Raw genomic sequence first — 20,162 nt, 5'->3', positions numbered from 1 at the left:
TTCTTTTGACCTTTTAAGTTACCTTTATTCCTTATCTTTACACTCATCTCCTGTTTCTTTTATCTTTAAGCTTTTGTTGTTGCTACCAGATCCCTCCCCCCATCTTACTAATTTAAAACCTTCTCCATCGCCCCATTTAGCCTTTCCGCTTGGACGCTGGTCCCATTCCGGTTCAGGGGAGCCCATCCCAGTGGTACAGCTCCTTCTTGTCCCAGTCCTGGTGCCAGTATCCCATGAAATGGAACCCCTCCTTCCCACACCAGTCTTTCAGACACACATTCACCTTCCTGATCTGCCTATCCCAGTGCCAATTAGCACATGGCTCGAGTAGTAAACCTGAGATTACCACCCGTCAGGTCCTGCTTTTTAGTTTAATTCCTAGCTTCAGATATTCCTTTAGCAGGACCTTCTCCCTGTTCTTCCTTATGTCATTAGTGCCGACATGGACCACGACAACTGGATCCTCCCCCCACCCCCCCCACTTTCCAAGTTCCTCTCCAGTGGTTCAGAGATGTCCTTTACCCTTACACGAGGTAGGCAACACATCCTCCTGGACTCTCAGTCGTGACTGCAGAGGACGGTGTCTATCCCCCTGAATATAGAATCCCCTATGACTACAACCTTTTTATTCTGATCCTTCCCCCCTTGGACTGCCTCCTACTCCACGGTGACATGGTTAGCATTCTGGACATCCTCCCTGCAGTCTTCATCCTTAACCTCACAAGTATCAAGTACCTCGTACCTGTTGGATGGGACCAGTGTCTGCGGGACCTCCTTCTCTACCTCCCCCTCCCTTATGTATCGGAGTGTCTCTAACTCGCACTCCAGCTCAAAGACTCTGAGCCGGAGTGTCTCAAACCAGAGCCATTTCCTGCAGATATGGCAATTCGGGACAGTCTCACTGTCCACAAACTCCCACATATTACAGTCCCAACACACAGCCTGTACTGCCATCTCTAGTTTTTATTTGTTTATTTATTATCAGTAGTTTATAATAGAATCACTTGAGATCTAGATTATATTTAGTCAATGGATTTAGCTTGTTTTCAAAATAATTAGTAATTACTCTCTTTTTTTTATCTGTTTAAATTTAAGTTCTAAAAGTTGATAGATTAGTTTATAGTTCCTTGGTTTAAATAACTTAGCACCTCCTTCCCCCTCTGCACCTAATTCCCACACTCACCAAATTCCCAATTGAATGTCCTCACTCTGTTAGCGATTCACTCCGTTAGACGTTCACTCTGTGTCCTTACCAACCTCTGTGCTTTTGCAAAGATCCTTGTACTATACATCTTTCTGACACACCCTAGTTACAATCGGTTAGTCAACTTCCAGCCACAATAATTATCACCTGGTCAGGGACCTAGTTACAGCTGATTGTCTGTTAACTATTAACTGCCACTGACTTGCAGTTTTTTAAAGTTACCACGTCATGTCTCAAATTAGTCGTCTGCAGTATTTTGCTTTTTGTTAATACGTGTGAGTGAGATTTGACCAAGCTGGTTAAACAGGTATATCATTAGGTAATGGGATCTGACCCTTCACATGGGAACATAGGCAGGCTGGCATTGCTCCCATTCGTCCCATTAATGGGAATCCCGTTTTGAAAGAGATTCTAATCCATCGGTTACCGACCTGTGCCCTGTGCAGCCTCTTCAGCTCCTCTTGCTTGGCCTGTCTCCGAGCTGCCTTTTGCACTCTCCGAGTCAATTTGGAGTTGAGCTCCTCCTCAGTGTAGGGTTTCTGAAATGAGAGAGCCAAGTCTTCATCACTGCTCAACACCAGTGTCCTATCCAGTGGAATAAGGCAAGAAGGTACAATTACCATGAGCCATCAGAACTCTCAGCACTACCAGGGGAGCACACTGGCAAAACATATCACTGGATCTAGTGATCAGGAACACACTGGCAAAACACATCACTGGATCCAGTGATTAGGAGCACACTGGCAAAAAACACTATTGGATCCAGTGCCAGGGGAGCACATATACAAAATACACCACTGGATCTACTACCAGGGAGCGCTCAGGCAAAACAAATCACTGGGTGCACTGGCAGGGGCCAAACAGACAACATAAATGATCGGGAGCACACAGACAAAGAAAACTACTGGATCCACTGGGGGGGGGGGGACAAACAAAATGGACAACTGGATCTACTGCCAGGGGAGTATACAGACACAACAAACCACTGGATCTACTGCCAGGGATTATATAGACACAACAAACCACTGGATCTACTGCCAGGGGAGTATACGGACACAACAAACCACTGGATCTACTGCCAGGGGAGTATACGGACACAACAAACCACTGGATCTACTGCCAGGGGAGTATACAGACACAACAAACCACTGGATCTACTCCCAGGGGAGCACACAGACAAATACATTACTGGATTCACTGCCGGGGAGCACACAGGCAGAGCAAACTACTGGATGCGTTGATCAGATCTGCTTCACAAAACTAGGAGGACACAGTGACATGATACAAGGAGATCTAGTTCAGTGAAAGTAGCACAGTAATGTTAGGGTAGAATCACCTGTTGTTTTTAGGCGTTCACCGGGCATTATGATTGGGAAATGGCCTATTTTGGTTTTGATGTTCATTTCCAGTGCTTCCTTCAATGGCGACAGACTCCCACCACCCCAAACAGGTCGCACCTCCTTGTAATATTGACATAATTGTTTCCCGAGGCCCCTGTGTCCATCACACTTGCCCATATGTATCTGGCACCCAGGGTATCTAAGGGATTGAATTCTAAGGGACACATCTTTACCTGCTAATGTGGTCACTGCATTAAATCCTGGCTACACCTTCCCACACCAGTACCTTAAATCTTCCAGTCCACTCACAAACATCCCATTCCTGCCATGTGATGAAACAAGCTCCTTGCAGCCATTACTTCCAAATATAAAGGGATGCCTGCCTCTTTAAATCTAGCCCCAGCACTCCACCAGTGGGCAATTTACCCACTGTGGATGATGCTGGTCTTGTATGGGGTCAGTGAAAAACACTTCAGGGACACATCCCACTTTCAGCTGGAAAACCTATGCCATTGGGACAAGCAATCTTGTTCAGTAAGAGAATCAGACGCTTTACCAAGGGATCTAGTGAAAAAAAGGATCGCAGCAGAGACAGTGAGAGTCAGTGAGGAGTCAGTGAGAGTGAGTGAGAATGAAAGAGAGTGAGTGAGGAGTCAATGAGAGTGAGAATGAGTGATGCGTCAGTGAGGAGTCAGTGAGAGTGAATGAGAGTGAGTGAGAATGAGTGAGGAGTCAATGAGAGTAAGAATGAGTGACGCGTCAGTGAGAATCAGTGAAGAGTCACTGAGGAATCAGTGAAGAGTCAGCAAGAATCACTGAGGAATCAGTGAGGAGTCACTGAGGAATCAGAGAGAGTCAGTGGGAATCAGTGAAAAGTCAGTGGGAATCAGTGAGGAGTCAGTGGGAATCAGTGAGGAGTCAGTGGGAATCAGTGAGGAGTCAGTGGGAATCAGTGAGGAGTCAGTGGGAATCAGTGAGGAGTCAGTGGGAATCAGTGAGGAGTCAGTGGGAATCAGTGAGGAGTCAGTGGGAATCAGTGAGGAGTCAGTGGTAATCAGTGAGGAGTCAGTGGGAATCAGTGAGGAAGCAGTAAGGAGTCAGTGAGAATAATTGAGGAGCCAGTGGGAATCAGTGAGGAGTCAGTAAGAGCCAGTGAGAGCCAGTAAGAGTCAGCGTGATTCAGTGAGGAAGCAGTGAGGAGTCAGTGAGAATAATTGAGGAGCCAGTGGGAATCAGTGAGAGCCAGTGAGAGCCAGTGAGAGCCAGCGTGATTCAGTGAGGAAGCAGTGAGGAGTCAGAGAGATTCAGTGAGAGTCATTGGGAATCAGTGAGAAGTCAGTGAGAACTCAGTGAGGTTCAATGGCAATCAGTGAGAATCAGTAAGGAGTCAGTGAGAGTCAGTGGGAATGAGTGAGGGATCAGTGAGAGTCAGTGGGAATGAGTGAGGAGTCAGTGGGAATGAGTGAGGAGTCAGTGAGATTCAGTGGGGATCAGTGAGAGTCAGTGGGAATGAGTGAGGGATCAGTGAGAGTCAGTGGGAATGAGTGAGGAGTCAGTGAGATTCAGTGGGGATCAGTGAGAGTCAGTGGGAATGAGTGAGGGATCAATGAGAGTCAGTGGGAATGAGTGAGGAGTCAGTGAGATTCAGTGGGGATCAGTAGGAGTCAGTGAGAATCAGTGAGAAGTCAGTGGGAATCAGTGAGAAGTCAGTGGGAATCAGTGAGAAGTCAGTGGGAATCAGTGGAAATCAGTGTGTCAGTGAGGAATCAGTGGGAATTCAGTGAGAGTTAGTGAGGTGTCAGTGAGAATCAGTGGGAAACAGTGAGGGGCAGTGAGGAGTCAGTGAGAATCAGTTAGGAGTCAGTGAGAGTTAGTGGGAATCAGTGAGAATCAGTCAGGAGTCAGTGAGAGTTAGTGGGAATCAGTGAGGAGTCATTGAGAATCAGTCAGGAGTCAGTGTGAATCAGTGAGGAGTCAGAGAGATTCAGTGTGGAGTCAGTCAGAGTCAGTGAGAATTCAGTGAGAGTCAATGGGAGTCAGTGAGGAGTGAGTGGGATTCAGTGAGGAGTGAGTGGGATTCAGTGACAGTCAGGGGAAGTCAGTGAGAATCATTGGGAATCAGTGAGGAGTCAGTGAGAATTAGTGGGAATGAGTGAGAGTCAGTGGGAATCAGTGAGGAGTCAGAGAGAAGACAGTGGGAATCAGTGAGAAGTCAGTGAGAGTCATTGGGAATCAGTGAGAAGCAGTGTGGAGTCAGTGGGAATCAGTGAGAGCCAATGAGGAGTCAGTGGGAATCAATGAGGTGTGAGTGAGGAGTGAATGGGAGTCAGTGAGAAGACAGTGGGAATCAATGAGGAGTCAGTGGGAATCAGTGAGAAGTCAGTGGGAAGTCGGTATTTACGGTTGAGAAAGGCATGGATGTTAGGGAACTTGGGGAAATAAATAGTGATGTCTTGAGGAGTGTACATATTACAGAGAGGGAGGTGCTGGAAGTCTTAACGCGCATCAAGGTAGATAAATCTCCGGGACCTGATGAAATGTATCCCAGGATGTTATGGGAGGTTAGGGAGGAAATTGCGGGTCCCCGAGCAGAGATATTTGAATCATCCACCGCTACAGGTGAGGTGCCTGAAGATTGGAGGGTAGCAAATGTTGTGCCTTTGTTTAAGAAGGGCGGAAGGGAAAAGCCTGGGAACTACAGACCGGTGAGCCTGACATCTGTAGTGGGTAAGTTGTTAGAGGGTATTCTGAGAGACAGGATCTACGGGCATTTGGAGAGGCAGGGACTGATTAGGAACAGTCAGTATGGTTTTGTGAGAGGAAAATCATGTCTCACGAATTTGATTGAGTTTTTTGAATGGGTAACCAAGAAGATAGATGAGGGCTGTGCAGTAGACGTGGTCTACATGGACTTTAGCAAAGCCTTTGACAAGGTACCGCATGGTAGGTTGTTACATAAGGTTAAATCTCACGGGATCCAAGGTGAGGTAGCCAATTGGATACAACATTGGCTTGACGACAGAAGACAGAGGGTGGTTGTAGAGGGTTGTTTTTCAAATTGGAGGCCTGTGACCAGCGGTGTGCCTCAGGGATCGGTGCTGGGTCCGCTGTTATTTGTTATTTATATTAATGATTTGGATGAGAATTTAGGAGGCATGGTTAGTAAGTTTGCAGATGACACCAAGATTGGTGGCATCGTGGACAGTGAAGAAGGTTATCTAGGATTGCAACGGGATCTTGATAAATTGGGCCAGTGGGCCGATGAATGGCAGATGGAGTTTAATTTAGATAAATGTGAGGTGATGCATTTTGGGAGATCGAATCGGGCCAGGACCTGCTCCGTTAATGGTAGGGCGTTGGGGAGAGTTATAGAACAAAGAGATCTAGGAGTACAGGTTCATAGCTCCTTGAAAGTGGAGTCACAGGTGGATAGGGTGGTGAAGAAGGCATTCAGCTTGCTTGGTTTCATTGGTCAGAACATTGAATACAGGAGTTGGGATGTCTTGTTGAAGTTGTACAAGACATTAGTTAGGCCACACTTGGAATACTGTGTACAGTTCTGGTCACCCTATTATAGAAAGGATATTATTAAACTAGAAAGAGTGCAGAAAAGATTTACTAGGATGCTGCCGGGACTTGATGGTTTGACTTATAGGGAGAGGTTAGATAGACTGGGACTTTTTTCCCTGGAGAGTAGGAGGTTGAGGGGTGATCTTATAGAAGTCTATAAAATAATGAGGGGCATAGATAAGGTAGATAGTCAAAATATTTTCCCAAAGGTAGGGGAGTCTATAACGAGGGGACATAGATTTAAGGTGAGAGGGGAGAGATACAAAAGGGTCCAGAGGGGCAATTTTTTCACTCAAAGGGTGGTGAGTGTCTGGAACGAGCTGCCAGAGGCAGTAGTAGAGGCGGGTACAATTTTGTCTTTTAAAAAAGCATTTGGACAGTTACATGGGTAAGATGGGTATAGAGGGATATGGGCCAAGTGCAGGCAATTGGGACTAGCTTAGTGGTATAAACTGGGCGACATGAACATGTTGGGCCGAAGGGCCTGTTTCCATGTTGTAAACTTCTATGACTTCTATGAGTGAGGAGTGAATGGGAGTCAGTGAGAAGACAGTGGGAATCAATGAGGAGTCAGTGGGAATCAGTGAGAAGTCAGTGGGAATCAGTGAGAAGTCAGTGGGAATCAGTGAGAAGCAGTGTGGAGTCAGTGGGAATCACTGAGAAGTCAGTGGGAATCAGTGAAAGTCAGTGGGAATCAGTGAAAGTCAGTGGGAATCAGTGAAAGTCAGTGGGAATCAGTGAGAGTCAGTGGGGAGTTAGTGAGAGTCAGTGAGGAGGCAGTGAGATTCAGTGAGGAGTGAGTGGGAGTCAGTTGGAATCAGGGAGGAGTCAGTGAGAAGTTAGTGATAGTCAGTGAGAGGCAGTGAGAATCTGTGAGTGGTCAGTAAGAGGCAGTGAGAATCTGTGAGGGGTCAGTGAGAGGCAGTGAGAATCTGTGAGGGGTCAGTGAGAGGCAGTGAGAATCTGTGAGGGGTCAGTGAGAGGCAGTGAGAATCTGTGAGGGGTCAGTGAGAGGCAGTGAGAATCTGTGAGGGGTCAGTGAGAGGCAGTGAGAATCTGTGAGGGGTCAGTGAGAGGCAGTGAGAATCTGTGAGGGGTCAGTGAGAGGCAGTGAGAATCTGTGAGGGGTCAGTGAGAGGCAGTGAGAATCTGTGAGGGGTCAGTGAGAGGCAGTGAGAATCTGTGAGGGGTCAGTGAGAGGCAGTGACGTATCGGTAAGGAGTCAATGAGAGTGAGTGAGAATCAGTGGGAGGTCAGTGCAAGTCAGTGGGAGGTCAGTGTCAGTGGGAATCAGTGAGGAATGATTGGGAGTCAGTAAGAGTCAGTGAGGAGTGAGTGAGATTCAGTGGGAATCAGTGAGAGTCAGTGAGGAGTCAGTGAGAATTCAGTGAGGAGTCAGAGAGAAGACAGTGGGAATCAGTGAGAAGTCAGTGAGAGTCATTGGGAATCAGTGAGAAGCAGTGTGGAGTCAGTGGGAATCAGAGAGTCATTGGGAATCAGTGAGAAGCAGTGTGGAGTCAGTGGGAATCAGTGAGAGTCAATGAGGAGGCAGTGGGATTTCAGTGAGAGTCAGTGGGAATTCAGTGAGAGTCTGTGGGAATCAGTAGGAATCAATGAGGTGTGAGTGAGGAGTGAATGAGAGTCAGTGAGAAGACAGTGGGAATCAATGAGGAGTCAGTGGGAATCAGTAAGAAGCAGTGTGGAGTCAGTGGGAATCAGTGAAAGCCAGTGAGAAGTCAGTGGGAATCAGTGAGAGTCAGCGGGGAGTTAGTGAGAGTCATCGGGAATTCAGTGACAGTCAGTGGGAATCAGCGAGGAATCAGTGAGATTCAGTGGGAATCAGCGAGGAATCAGTGCGGAGTTCGTGGGAATCAGTGAGGAGTTAGTGAGAGTCAGTGAGGAGTGAGTGAGAGTCTGTAGGAATCAGGGAGGAGTCAGTTCGAGTCAGTGAGATTCAGTGGCAATCAATGAAAGTCAGTGAGAACTCAATGAGGAGTCAGTGAGATTCAGTGGGAGTCAGTGGAAATCAGTGAGAGTCATTGGGAACAGTGAGAGTCCGTGAGGGTCAGTGGGAACAGTGAGAAACAGTGAGGAGTCAGTAAGGAGTCAGTGAGAATGAGTGAGGAGTCAGTGGGAATCAGTGAGAGTTAGTGAGAAGTCAGTGTGAGTCAGTGAGAGTTAGCGATAGTCAGTGAGGAGTCAGTGGGAATCAGGGAGGAGTCACTGAGATTCAGTGGCAATCAGTGAGAGTCAGTGAGGAATGATTGGGAATCAGTGAGGAGTCAGTGGGAGTCAGTGAGATTCAGTGGGAATCAGTGAGGAATCAGTATGGAGTTAGTGGGAATCAGTGAAGAATTAGTGAGAGTCAGTGAGATTCAGTGAGGGGTGAGTAGGACTCTGTGAGAGTCATTGGGAATCAGGGAGGAGTCAGTAAGAGTCAGTTAGATTCAGTGAAAACTCAATGAGGAGTCAGTGAGAAGCAGTGAGGAGTCAGTTAGAGTCAGTGGCAATCAGTGAGAACTCAGTGAGGAGTCAGTGAGGAGTCAGTGAGGAGTCAGTGAGAAGCAGTGAGAAACAGTGAGGAGTCAGTGGGAATTAGTGAGAGTCTATGAGAATTCAGTGAAAGTCAATGGGAATCAGTGAGGAGTCAGTGAGAATTAGTGAGAGTCTATGAGAATTCAGTGAAAGTCAATGGGAATCAGTGAGGAGTCAGTGAGAGGCAGTGATGAATCGGTAAGGAGTCAATGAGAGTGAGTTGGAGTCAGTGGGAGGTCAGTGAGGAGTCAGTGAGAATTGGTGAGGAGTTAGTGAGAATCGGTGAGGAGTCATTGGGAATCAGTGAGGACTCATTGGGTTTTAACGGGGAGTCAGTGTGAATCGTGAGGAATCAGTGAGGAGTCAGTGAGGGGTCAGTGAAAATCAGCGAGCAGTCATTGAGAATTAGTGAGGAGTCAGTGAGAATCGGTGAGGAGTCAGTGAGAATCAGTGAGAAGTCAGTGAGAATCAGTGAGGAATCAGTGAGGAGTCAGTGAGGAATCAGTGAGGAGTCAGTGAGGAGTCAGTGAGGAGTCATTGAGAGTCAGTGAGAATCAGTGAGAAGTCAGTGAGAATCAGTGAGGAGTCAGTGAGAATCAGCGAGGACTCATTGGGTCTTAACAAGGAGTCAGTGAGGATCGGTGAGGAATCAGTGAGAATCATTGAGAGTCAGTGAGACTCAGTCAGGAGGCAGTGAGAATTAGTGCGGAGTCAGTGAGGAGTCAGTGAGGAGTCAGTGAGAATTAGTGCGGAGTCAGTGAGAATTAGTGCGGAGTCAGTGAGAATTAGTGCGGAGTCAGTGAGGAGTCAGTGAGAATCAGTGAGGAATCAGTGTGAAGTCAGTGAGAATTAGTGCGGAGTCAGTGAGAATTAGTGCGGAGTCAGTGAGAATTAGTGCGGAGTCAGTGAGAATTAGTGCGGAGTCAGTGAGAATTAGTGCGGAGTCAGTGAGGAGTCAGTAAGAATCAGTGAGAATCAGTGAGGAATCAGTGTGAAGTCAGTGAGAATCAGTGAGGAGACATTGTGACTTAGCGAGGAGTCAGTGAGAAGTGAAAGAGGAGTCAGTGAGATCAGTGAGGATTCAGTGAGAAGTCAGTCAGAGTCAGTGAGAATCAGCGAGGAGTCAGTGAGACTCTGTGGGAATTGGTGAGAACTCAGTGAGAATCAGCGAGGAGTCAGTGAGAATCAGCGAGGAGTCAGTGAGACTCTGTGGGAATCGGTGAGAACTCAGTGAGGAGTCAGTGAGAATCAGCAAGGAGTCATTGAAACTTAGTGAGAATTGGTGACAAGTCATTGAGAATTGGTGAGGAGTCAGTGAGGATTAATTGAGGGGAATGAAATGATGATGTGATGATGATTAACTGTGGAGTTAATCACCATTAATTTTAAAAAAGAAAGATTTGCATTTATTCAGCGCATTTCATGACCTCAGGACGTCCCAAAACATTTTACAGCGAATGAAGTACTTTGAAAGTGTAGTCACTGTTGTAACATAGATATGTAATGTAATGTAACTAGTGGTATTAACTGCTGTGGATTAACTATTGGGATTAAGTGATGGGGATTAACTGATTGCTTTGTTAAACAATACCAGATTTGGTAGGATGGGAGAGGGATGTGATGGGAAATCCAGCAGTGAAAGTTGCTTTGTAGATAGATCCAAACCTCAAAGCTGAGGAGACAGGGAGGGGGTCTGATGTCAAACTATTCCTACTCACCTCGACTGCACTGACACTATTCTCACTTACCTTTTCTAAAAAATGTTTTTAAATCGCAGCCTCTGATTTACTGAAATGAGCCATGTAATGGAGGAGAGAGGCAATACATTGTGAGATTAGAGTGGAGCCATGTAACAATGGGAATCTAAACGCTAGTGTTCACAGTTCTAGCAGTACCTGTGCCTCACTGAACAGTGACAGGAAAACACAGGCCCCTCTAACAGTGCTTACTGATAGACAGGCAGACACAGACCCTCTAACAGTGCTTACTGACAGACAGGCAGACACAAACAGGCAGACACAGACCCTCTAACAGTGCTTACTGATAGACAGGCAGACACAGACCCTCTAACAGTGCTTACTGACACAGACAGGCAGACACAGACACGCAGACACAGACCCTCTAACAGTGCTTACTGACACAGACAGGCAGACACAGACACGCAGACACAGACCCTCTAACAGTGCTTACTGACAGACAGGCAGACACAGACACGCAGACACAGACCCTCTAACAGTGCTTACTGACAGACAGGCAGACACAGACAGGCAGACACAGACCCTCTAACAGTGCTTACTGACACAGACGGGCAGACATTGACGGGCAGACATAGCAGTGGGGAAAGTTGCCGGCTCAGAAGTAATCAGACGGTTGTGATTTCACTGTATTGCTACAGGAGACAGACCCAGATGGGACGGTGAATATCCCTGGGATTTAAACTGCTGGTTAACAGGCAACATAAATGGCACTTTGTAAATAAAACAGAATCCCTGCAGCGATCTGCAGGCTCGGTCCATGGCTGCTGGGACCGTTCATCCTATTACATCGGTCTGTTGCCCTCCCGCTCACTGCTATCTGGTATCGTTCCCCCATTGCTGAGTGTGGGGCAGCTATCAGACACAGATTCGACACGCACCGTACCTTGCATGTATACGATCTCCTGAATGCCAGAGCGTGAGGAATATAGACAGACTCAAGGAGGAAAAGAAACACAGCAACTTAGAACAGCTTACCCATGAACGGAAACCGAGCAGAGCAGTTACATAGACAGACAAACCACACTATATTGACAGTCACAGACAGACAAACCACACGATATCGACAGTCACAGACAGACAAAACACACTATATCGACAGTCACATAGACAGACAAACTACACTATATCGACAGTCACATAGACAGACGAACCACACTATATGCAATAGAACTAAATAAGGGCAATTACAATGGCATGAGGACAGAGTTGGCTAAAGTGGACTGGGTAAACAGATTAGATGGTATGATGGTGGATAAGCAGTGGCAAACATTTAAAAAGATATTTTATGACTCGCAACAAAAAAAAGCATCCAACATGGCAAAGATTACTGGTAAGCCTGAAGATTGGGAAAACTTTAAAAACCAGCAAAGGATGACTAAAAGAATAATAAAGGGAGAAAATAAATTATGAGAGTAAATTAGCAAGAAATATAAAAACTGACAGTAAAAGCTTCTACAAGTATATAAAAAGGAAGAGGGTAGCTAAAGTAAACATTGGTCCTTTAGAGGATGAGACTGGGGAAATAATAATGGAAAACAAGGAAATGGCAGAGGAATTGAACAGATATTTTGTATCTGTCTTCACAGTAGAAGACACTAATAACATACCAATAATAGTGGAAAATCAAGGGGCAAAGGGGAGGGAGGAACTAAAAACAATCACTATCACGAGAGAAAAAGTACTAGGTAAACTAGTAGGTCTAAAGGCTGACAAGTCCCCTGGACCTGATGGCTTGCATTCGAGGGTCTTAAAGGAAGTGGCTACAGAGATAGTGGATGCATTGGTTGTAATCTTCCAGAATTCACTAGATTCTGGAAAGGTCCCAGCGGATTGGAAAACCGCAAATGTAACACCCCTATTCAAGAAGGGAGTGAGACAAAAAGCAGGTAACTATAGACCAGTTAGCCTAACATCTGTCATTGGGAAAATGCTAGAATCCTTTATTAAGGAAGTAGTAGCAGGACATTTGGAGACTCATAATACAATCAAGGCGAGTCAACATGGTTTTATGAAGGGGAAATCATGTCTGACAAATTTATTAGAGTTCTTTGAGGAAGTAACGGGCAGGGTGGATAAAGGGGAACCAATGGATGCAGAATATTTGGATTTCCAAAAGGCATTTGATAAGGTGCCACATAAAAGATTACTGCACAAGATAAGAGCTCATGGTGTTGGGGGTAATATACTGGCATGGATAGAGGATTGGCTAACTAACAGAAAACAAAGAGTCGGGATAAAAGGGTCATTTTAAAAATGGCAATCTGTAACTAGTGGGGTGCCGCAGGGATCAGTGCTGGGGCCTCAACTATTTACAATATATATCAATGACTTGGATGAAGGAACAGAGTGTCTTGTGGTCAAATTTGCTGATGATACAAAGATAGGAGGAAAAGTAAGTTCTAAGGACACAAAGGGCTCGATTTTCGCACCCGCGATCGGGTGCGTTCGTGGTGGGGGGGCTGCGAAAATCCGGGATTCCCGGGGCGGGTCCGGAGCCCGGCTCCAACCCCCCCACTTCCGGGTTCCCCAGTGACGCGCTGACGTGCGCGCGCAGCCCCCGCATGTGGGGCTCCCGCCGGTAATTAAAGCCAGCGGGGTGCCACTTAAAGTACTTGAACAGGTACTTCAGGTCGTTTACAGACCTGATATTTTAGGAGGGATGGGATTTTGAAATGAACTGAGACTGTTTCCCACACTGGGAGATACACTCCCAGTTCAAATGGACGTGTTGCAGCCATCAGCCTGTGGCAGCTGCAAAGGTCCATTTGACAGGTGGTGGTGGGGGGAGACCCTCACCCATTGCAGGAGGCCACTCTGTCACTTTGGACAAAGTTTGGCCTCCACCACCCTCCTCCTAACAGTAAAATTCACCAACTTGCACACTTACCCCGGTGTCCAGACACATTTACCTACCTTGCGGACCCCCTCAAACTTCCAGATGAGGGCCGCCGTAGCTGCAGTCATGACCTCCTCGGAGGGCGAACAGCCTCACCAGCCTCGCCATCCACAACACAGTGCTGTGACACATCCACCTGCATAGCAGGAGGGAGGGCAACCGCAGAGAGAGATGCGTCGCAGGGGGCACTACCCTCGCCACAGGGTCCACAGACCGAGGCTCAGCTTCCTGGACATCTCTAAGCAGCAGTGCACACGGAGGCTCAGAGTCACTCGACATGTAGTCGTAGACATCTGCAGCCTCCTTCATGCTGAGCTGCTCCTGGCTGGCCCGAGCATCATCTTCTTAACTGTCGCTGTCAAAGTCACCACTGCCCTCAACAACTTCTCCTCCGCATCCTTCCAGGGTGCCACCGGGGACATCGCCGACGTCTCTCAGTCGTCTGCACAAAAGAGCCCTGCAAATACACCTACACCCACTCTGCAGTGACACAACGGGTGGCATCAGGTGTGGGTCTTCATGGTGATCCTCAAGAAAGGGAATTATTGCACAAACTAGACAAGATTTGCAAAGACGTGGCAGTAGTGGTGATAACAAATTTTAATGTGCTTTACAAAACAAACAAAACTAAATGAAAAACATGACATTCTGTCATACACCCTTGTGCATCCCCTTTGTGCTCACAAAACCTTAGCCTTACGTTTCCGGGAACCCCTATGTGGTGCATCCCCTGTTGGTTCAGCAGAGGTAGTGGCAGGTTGCTCTTGTTCATGCCCTGACCGATGAGATGCTTTGGGCCGACGCCCTCTGGGTTTTGGTGCCTGTGAGGGCCCCTCCAAAGACTGCTCCACTTGCACCTGTGCAGGGGCAGACTCGGCCACCTGGAGAGGGGGCAGCATTGCGGGTACTGGTTGAGAGGGGGGCAACGGGTGAGACGTGGGAGCACTTTGAGTGGCGTCCTCACTTCCATGTCCCCTTTTGCCATCATCCCTCTCGTGGCCCAGCCCCACATCACTCCTTCCACCCTGCTTGATGACAGTTTGGAGGACTTGTGTGAAGCCTTAGAAGGCCAGTTGTAAAGTATCTGTCAGCCTGTTCAAGGCGGCAGAATGTTGCTCACCCTGAATCCGAACGGCCGTTGTCAGGGCCTGAATGGACTCATTGTTGAGCCGTGCTTGACACTCGAAGGAGACTAGCCTTCCCTCCATCGCAGACATTCCCGCACCTACCCGCAACACTATCTCAGAGATGCCTTCACGTCCCTGCGACAGTATCTCAGAGATTCCCTCCTGTACCTGTGCCAACATTCCCCTCATGCAGGAGTTGGACTCCTCCATCCTCTGCGCGATTGTGGAGAGTGCTCATGGCAACTGTTCCAGCGCCTCGGCAATGTGCTGCTGCCCCTCGATGACTCTCCTTTTCACGGCTGGCCCCCAGGGTTCAGCATCTGGGTCCAGCTGAGCAGAGCCTGGAGAAGAGTGCTCCCACCGACGCGGACTCTTCACGGCTGCCCCTGCCACCAGGGTCTGCTCGTGCTCACATGTGCGTGGTGACTCACCATGTGCAAGCCCAACTAAGTGAGGACGGGGACCCACCGAGGTGTATGTATCTGGGCTGGTGGATGCATGGCTCAGATGTGACGATGGACCCTCAGAGGCCAGCAGGTCCTCTGAGGAATCGCCCTCTGTAGTCAAGGCGGTCGCAGATGGCCCTGCAAGAGAACAGAAAGCAATATTAGGCATGTGGACAGATGTTGAGGTGCTGCAGATGCCAAGTGATGCTAAGATCATTCGCTATCATGAGTGCTGAGTGTTAGCTTTCTGTCACCGGCCGCTTATACAATCCCAGCCTCGGCATCTGCCACGGACAGGCACTCCAGCGTGCGGCTGATCTCCAATGTCTGCTGCTCCGTGTCCGTTAGGACCACCTGGTGTGGCGGGCCCCCTCCGGTCCGTACCCTCTCTCGGGCGTTCTGGCATCTCTTCTCCTATCAAGGCAAAACACAGAGGCGTGATTGAGTGATGGTTGCATGGTGAGCCGCTGCATGCATTGGTGTGGGTGGGGGTGAGCGTGAGGGAGATGCATGGGAGGGTGCGTGTGAGACATAGCCATGAGATTGTATGAGGATTGGGTTGCGTGGTAGTGTTTGAATGGGGACAGGGGCGGTGAGTACGTGCAGGCAAGGTGAGGATGATGGTTGAGTGGATGTGAGGAGTGATGCGAGAGCATTGTGGTGGCAGTGCAGGAGTTGTGTGGTGGTGGAGGTGATGTGGAAGACGGAGTGTGCGAGAGTGCGTAAGTATACTCACTTTGCCTAACCTGGTTAGGTCATTAAATCTCTTCCTGCACTGGATCCAGGTTCGTGGCACACTGCTGCAGCTGGTGACCTCCTCGGCCACCTCCAGCCAGGCCTTCTTCATGGTGGAGGGAGGACACTTCCTCCCATCAGACGGGAAAAAGATTTCCCTCCTCCTCCTCACCCCATCCAGCAGCACCTGGAGTGAGGAGTCTGAAAATCTTGGGGCAGCCTTCCCTCTGGCCTGTTCCATGGTTCAGTATTGGTTGTTTGCTGCAGGAGGAGCATTGGTGGACTGCCCCTTTAAATAGGGCTCCTCCAGCTGACAGACCTTACTGCGCATGCGTAGTCCGCCTGCCGCGCAGCTTACCAGCGGGAAACCCGGAAGCACAGGTAAGTAGCCTGTAATTGCGTGCGGAGCACACTGATTTCGCCGGGCGCGTTACCCACGCGCCCAGTTGACCCGCTGCCCTGCTAATATCGAGCCCAAAGTGTCTGCAAAGGGATATTGACAGGTTAAGCAAATGGGCAAAAATTTGGCAGATGGAATATAATGTGGGAAAATGTGAAGTCATCCACTTTGGGAGGAAGAATAAAAAAGCAAAATATTATTTGAATGGAGAAATACTACAAAATGCTGCGGTACAGAGGGATCTGGATGTCCTCGTAAATGAAACAGAAAAAGTCAACATACAGGTGCAGCAGGTAATCCGGAAGGCAAACGGAATATTGGCCTTTATTTCTCGGGGGATGGAGTATAAAAGCAGGGAAGTCATGCTACAACTGTACAGGGTGCTGGTGAGACCACACCTGGAGCACTGCGTACAGTTCTGGTGCCCTTATTTAAGGAAGGACATACTTGCATTGGAGGCAGTTCAGAGAAGATTCACTAGGTTGATTCCGGGTATGGAAGGGTTGTCTTATGAGGAAAGATTGAACAGGTTGGGTCTTTACACATTGGAGTTTAGAAGAATGTTCGGAGATCTTATTGAAACATACAAGATTCTGAGGGGACTCGATAGGGTGGATGCTGAGAGGATGTTACCCCTCATGGGGGAATCTAAAACTAGGGGACATAGTCTCAGAATAAGGGGTCGCCCGTTTAAGACGGAAATGAGGAGGAATTTCTTCTCCCAGAGGGTCGTGAATCTTTGGAATTCTTTACCCCAAAAAGCTGTGGAGGCTGAGTCATTGAATACATTCAAGGCTGAGTTCGACAAATTTTTGATCAGCAAGGGAGTCAAAGGATATAGGGAAAGGGCGGGAAAGTGGAGTTAAGATAAAAATCAGATCAGCCATGATCTCATTAAATGGCGGAGCAGGCTCGAGGGGCCGAATGGCCTACTCCTGCTCCTATCTCTTATGGTCTTATGACATAGTCACATACAGACAAACCACACGATATGGACAGTCACAAACACAGACTAACCACACTATATCGACAGTCACAAACACAGACAAACCACACTATATCGACAGTCACAAACACAGACTAACCACACTATATCGACAGTCACAAACACAGACAAACCACACTATATCGACAGTCACATACAGACAAACCACACTATATCGACAGTCACAAACAGACTAACCACACTATATCGACAGTCACATACAGACAAACCACACTATATCGACAGTCACATACAGACTAACCACACTATATCGACAGTCACATACAGACAAACCACACTATATCGACAGTCACAAACACAGACAAACCACACTATATCGACAGTCACAAACACAGACAAACCACACTATATCGACAGTCACATACAGACAAACCACACTATATCGACAGTCACAAACACAGACAAACCACACTATATCGACAGTCAGATACACAGACAAACCACACTATATCGACAGTCACAAACACAGACAAACCACACTATATCGACAGTCAGATACACAGACAAACCATACTATATCGACAGTCAGATACACAGACAAACCACACTATATCGACAGTCACAAACACAGACAAACCACACTATATCGACAGTCAGATACACAGACAAACCACACTATATCGACAGTCAGATACACAGACAAACCACACTATATCGAAACAGTAACGAAATACACCACACTCAGTACACAAACTACACTTTACAGGCTCAGTAACCAATCACACCGCACTTTGTACACTAACCAATCACACTGCACTCTGTATGCTAACCAATCACATCGCACCCTCACGGACTCTCCCAGGGGCCTCACTCCCTGCCCTGAGCTCCTCACTCACGGACTCTCCCAGGGGCCTCACTCCCTGCCCTGAGCTCCTCACTCACGGACTCTCCCAGGGGCCTCACTCCCTCCCTTTGTCACTGTTGGGTTTTATTCTCAGTATTGTTTCACCGTAGACTGATAGGTAGTAAGTCTGATATTGCGATTCTCCTCGCAGAGAGCTCGTGACTTTCAAGATAGAAATAGATAGAAGTTACAACACAGAAACAGGCCATTCGGCCCACAACTCTGTGTCAGGGTACATCCTCCACACAAGCAAACAATTCTAATCACACTGACCCACCTTCCCCTGTATCACTCTATCCAATCTAATAGTGTCACATTGTGAAGTTGCCAATTGAAAGCTAGGCCCTTAGTCAGTGCAAGAGTGGTGTGAAGTCTACAGTAGTTGTGTCTCAGGGCCTCCTTCATCCTCTGAGGGCTGGGAAAACCCTGCCTCCGTATAACCTGGGAAGGACAGGGAGCAGCCCTAACATCCGGCTCAGGCCAGGCCACACAGCTGAGCAGAGTCAGCCCTGTAGAGGGTCGGTCCATACATAGCCCCCGGGCAATAACATGAGCAGCACTGATCCATCCTTCTGATTACACAGGCTAAAAGCTGTCGACCACAAGCTGCACCTGGAGGAGGTCAGCGAGTGGTTGCCCATATTTAAAGGTGGTATAATTAAAACTGCGCCCAGTCCCCTGGTAATCCCCACAGTTTGCCCCCAGGGCACCTCCTCCTTGCTTTTATGTAACTCGGCCACAGGTTCAAATACATCAGCAGCCAGCTGAAGAACAGTGGTTGGAGAATGGGCAAGGATCAGAGATTAGAGCAGTGACAGAGAAGGCTGAGAGGCTTGAGAGGTACAGCACCACCAAGTGTGTGGGGCCCAGAGATCGCTGCCAATCCTGACTAACTTGCAACGTCATTTAGAATCCACAACATCCTTCTGCCATTCCGTATGGGTACGGTGGGGAAGTAATGCAGTGCAACAGAATGTTGCACACAGTACAATCTTGACCTGGGATTGGGGAGGTGGGGCAAGGGCGACGACAAGTCTGAGACCTGAAACTCACCCACAGAGAGATGAGGAACATCGGAGGCTTTCAATCCTACCCTTCCCGGCTCCCAGAGGGGCACCGAGCGGAGGGGCACCGAGCGGAGGGCACTGAGTGGAGGGGCACCGAGCGGAGGGACACCGAGCGGAGGGCACTGAGCGGAGGGACACCGAGCGGAGGGACACCGAGCGGAGGGCACTGAGCGGAGGGCACTGAGCGGAGGGACACCGAGCGGAGGGCACTGAGCGGAGGGACACCGAGCGGAGGGACACCGAGCGGAGGGCACTGAGCGGAGGGCACTGAGCGGAGGGGCACGGAGCGGAGGGCACTGAGCGGAGGGGCACGGAGCGGAGGGGCACTGAGCGGAGGGCACTGAGCACAGGGCACCGAGCGGAGGGACACCGAGCGGAGGGGCATGAGCGGAGGGGCACCGAGCGGAGGGACACCGAGTGGAGGGGCACCGAGTGGAGGGGCACCGAGCGGAGGGACACCGAGCGGAGGGACACCGAGCGGAGGGGCACCGAGCGGAGGGGCACTGAGTGGAGGGACACCGAGCGGAGGGGCACCGAGCGGAGGGGCACCGAGCGGAGGGGCACCGAGCGGAGGGGCACCGAGCGGAGGGGCACCGAGCGGAGGGACACTGAGCGGAGGGCACCGAGCGGAGGGGCACTGAGTGGAGGGACACTGAGCGGAGGGACACCGAGCGGAGGGCACTGAGCGGAGGGACACCGAGCAGAGGGACACCGAGCGGAGGGCACTGAGCGGAGGGACACCGAGCGGAGGGACTATGAGCGGAGGGACACTGAGCGGAGGGCACTGAGCGGAGGGACACCGAGCGGAGGGACTATGAGCGGAGGGACACTGAGCGGAGGGACACTGTTCTCACATCTCACTAAATTCAAGGCAAGGAACTGCAGTCTTGTAGTACAAAATCAAGCAGAGACACTGCACCGTACAGCACAGCACACCGTACAGCACCGCACACTCCTGTATTCTGATACCCTTCTCCAGCATCCATGTACTCCTGTACCACTGCATCCCAGTACTCCGAGACTCCTCGACTCCTGTAATAATGTGTGCCAACACTACTACATTCCCGTACCCCTGTACTCCAATATCCTGCACTCCTGTACCCCTGCACTCCCGTACCCCTGCACTCCCGTACCCAGGCACTTCGTACCCCTGCACTGCTGTACCCAGGCACTCCTGTACCCCTGCACTCCTGTACCCAGGGACTCCTGTACCCAGGCACTCCCGTTCCCCTGCA

The 20,162-nt window shown here is 49.1% G+C and overlaps 1 protein-coding gene across 2 annotated transcripts in view; it reads right to left on the bottom strand.

The window, feature by feature from the left end:
- LOC137334896 (F-actin-monooxygenase MICAL3-like) overlaps positions 1-20,162 on the bottom strand; it is a 354,266-nt gene that overhangs the window by 98,762 nt on the left and 235,342 nt on the right. For both annotated transcript variants that reach the window (XM_067999976.1, XM_067999977.1), the window contains exon 5: positions 1,636-1,743. In XM_067999976.1, the coding sequence (XP_067856077.1) occupies positions 1,636-1,743 (108 nt within the window). The remainder of the gene's footprint in view (positions 1-1,635; positions 1,744-20,162) is intronic.

Source organism: Heptranchias perlo, chromosome 18 (assembly GCF_035084215.1).
Source record: "Heptranchias perlo isolate sHepPer1 chromosome 18, sHepPer1.hap1, whole genome shotgun sequence".
In the NCBI taxonomy this organism is placed as follows: Eukaryota; Metazoa; Chordata; class Chondrichthyes; order Hexanchiformes; family Hexanchidae; genus Heptranchias; species Heptranchias perlo.
The sequence above is the reverse complement of the archived record's forward strand: the minus strand, read 5'-3'. Positions and strand labels throughout refer to the sequence as shown.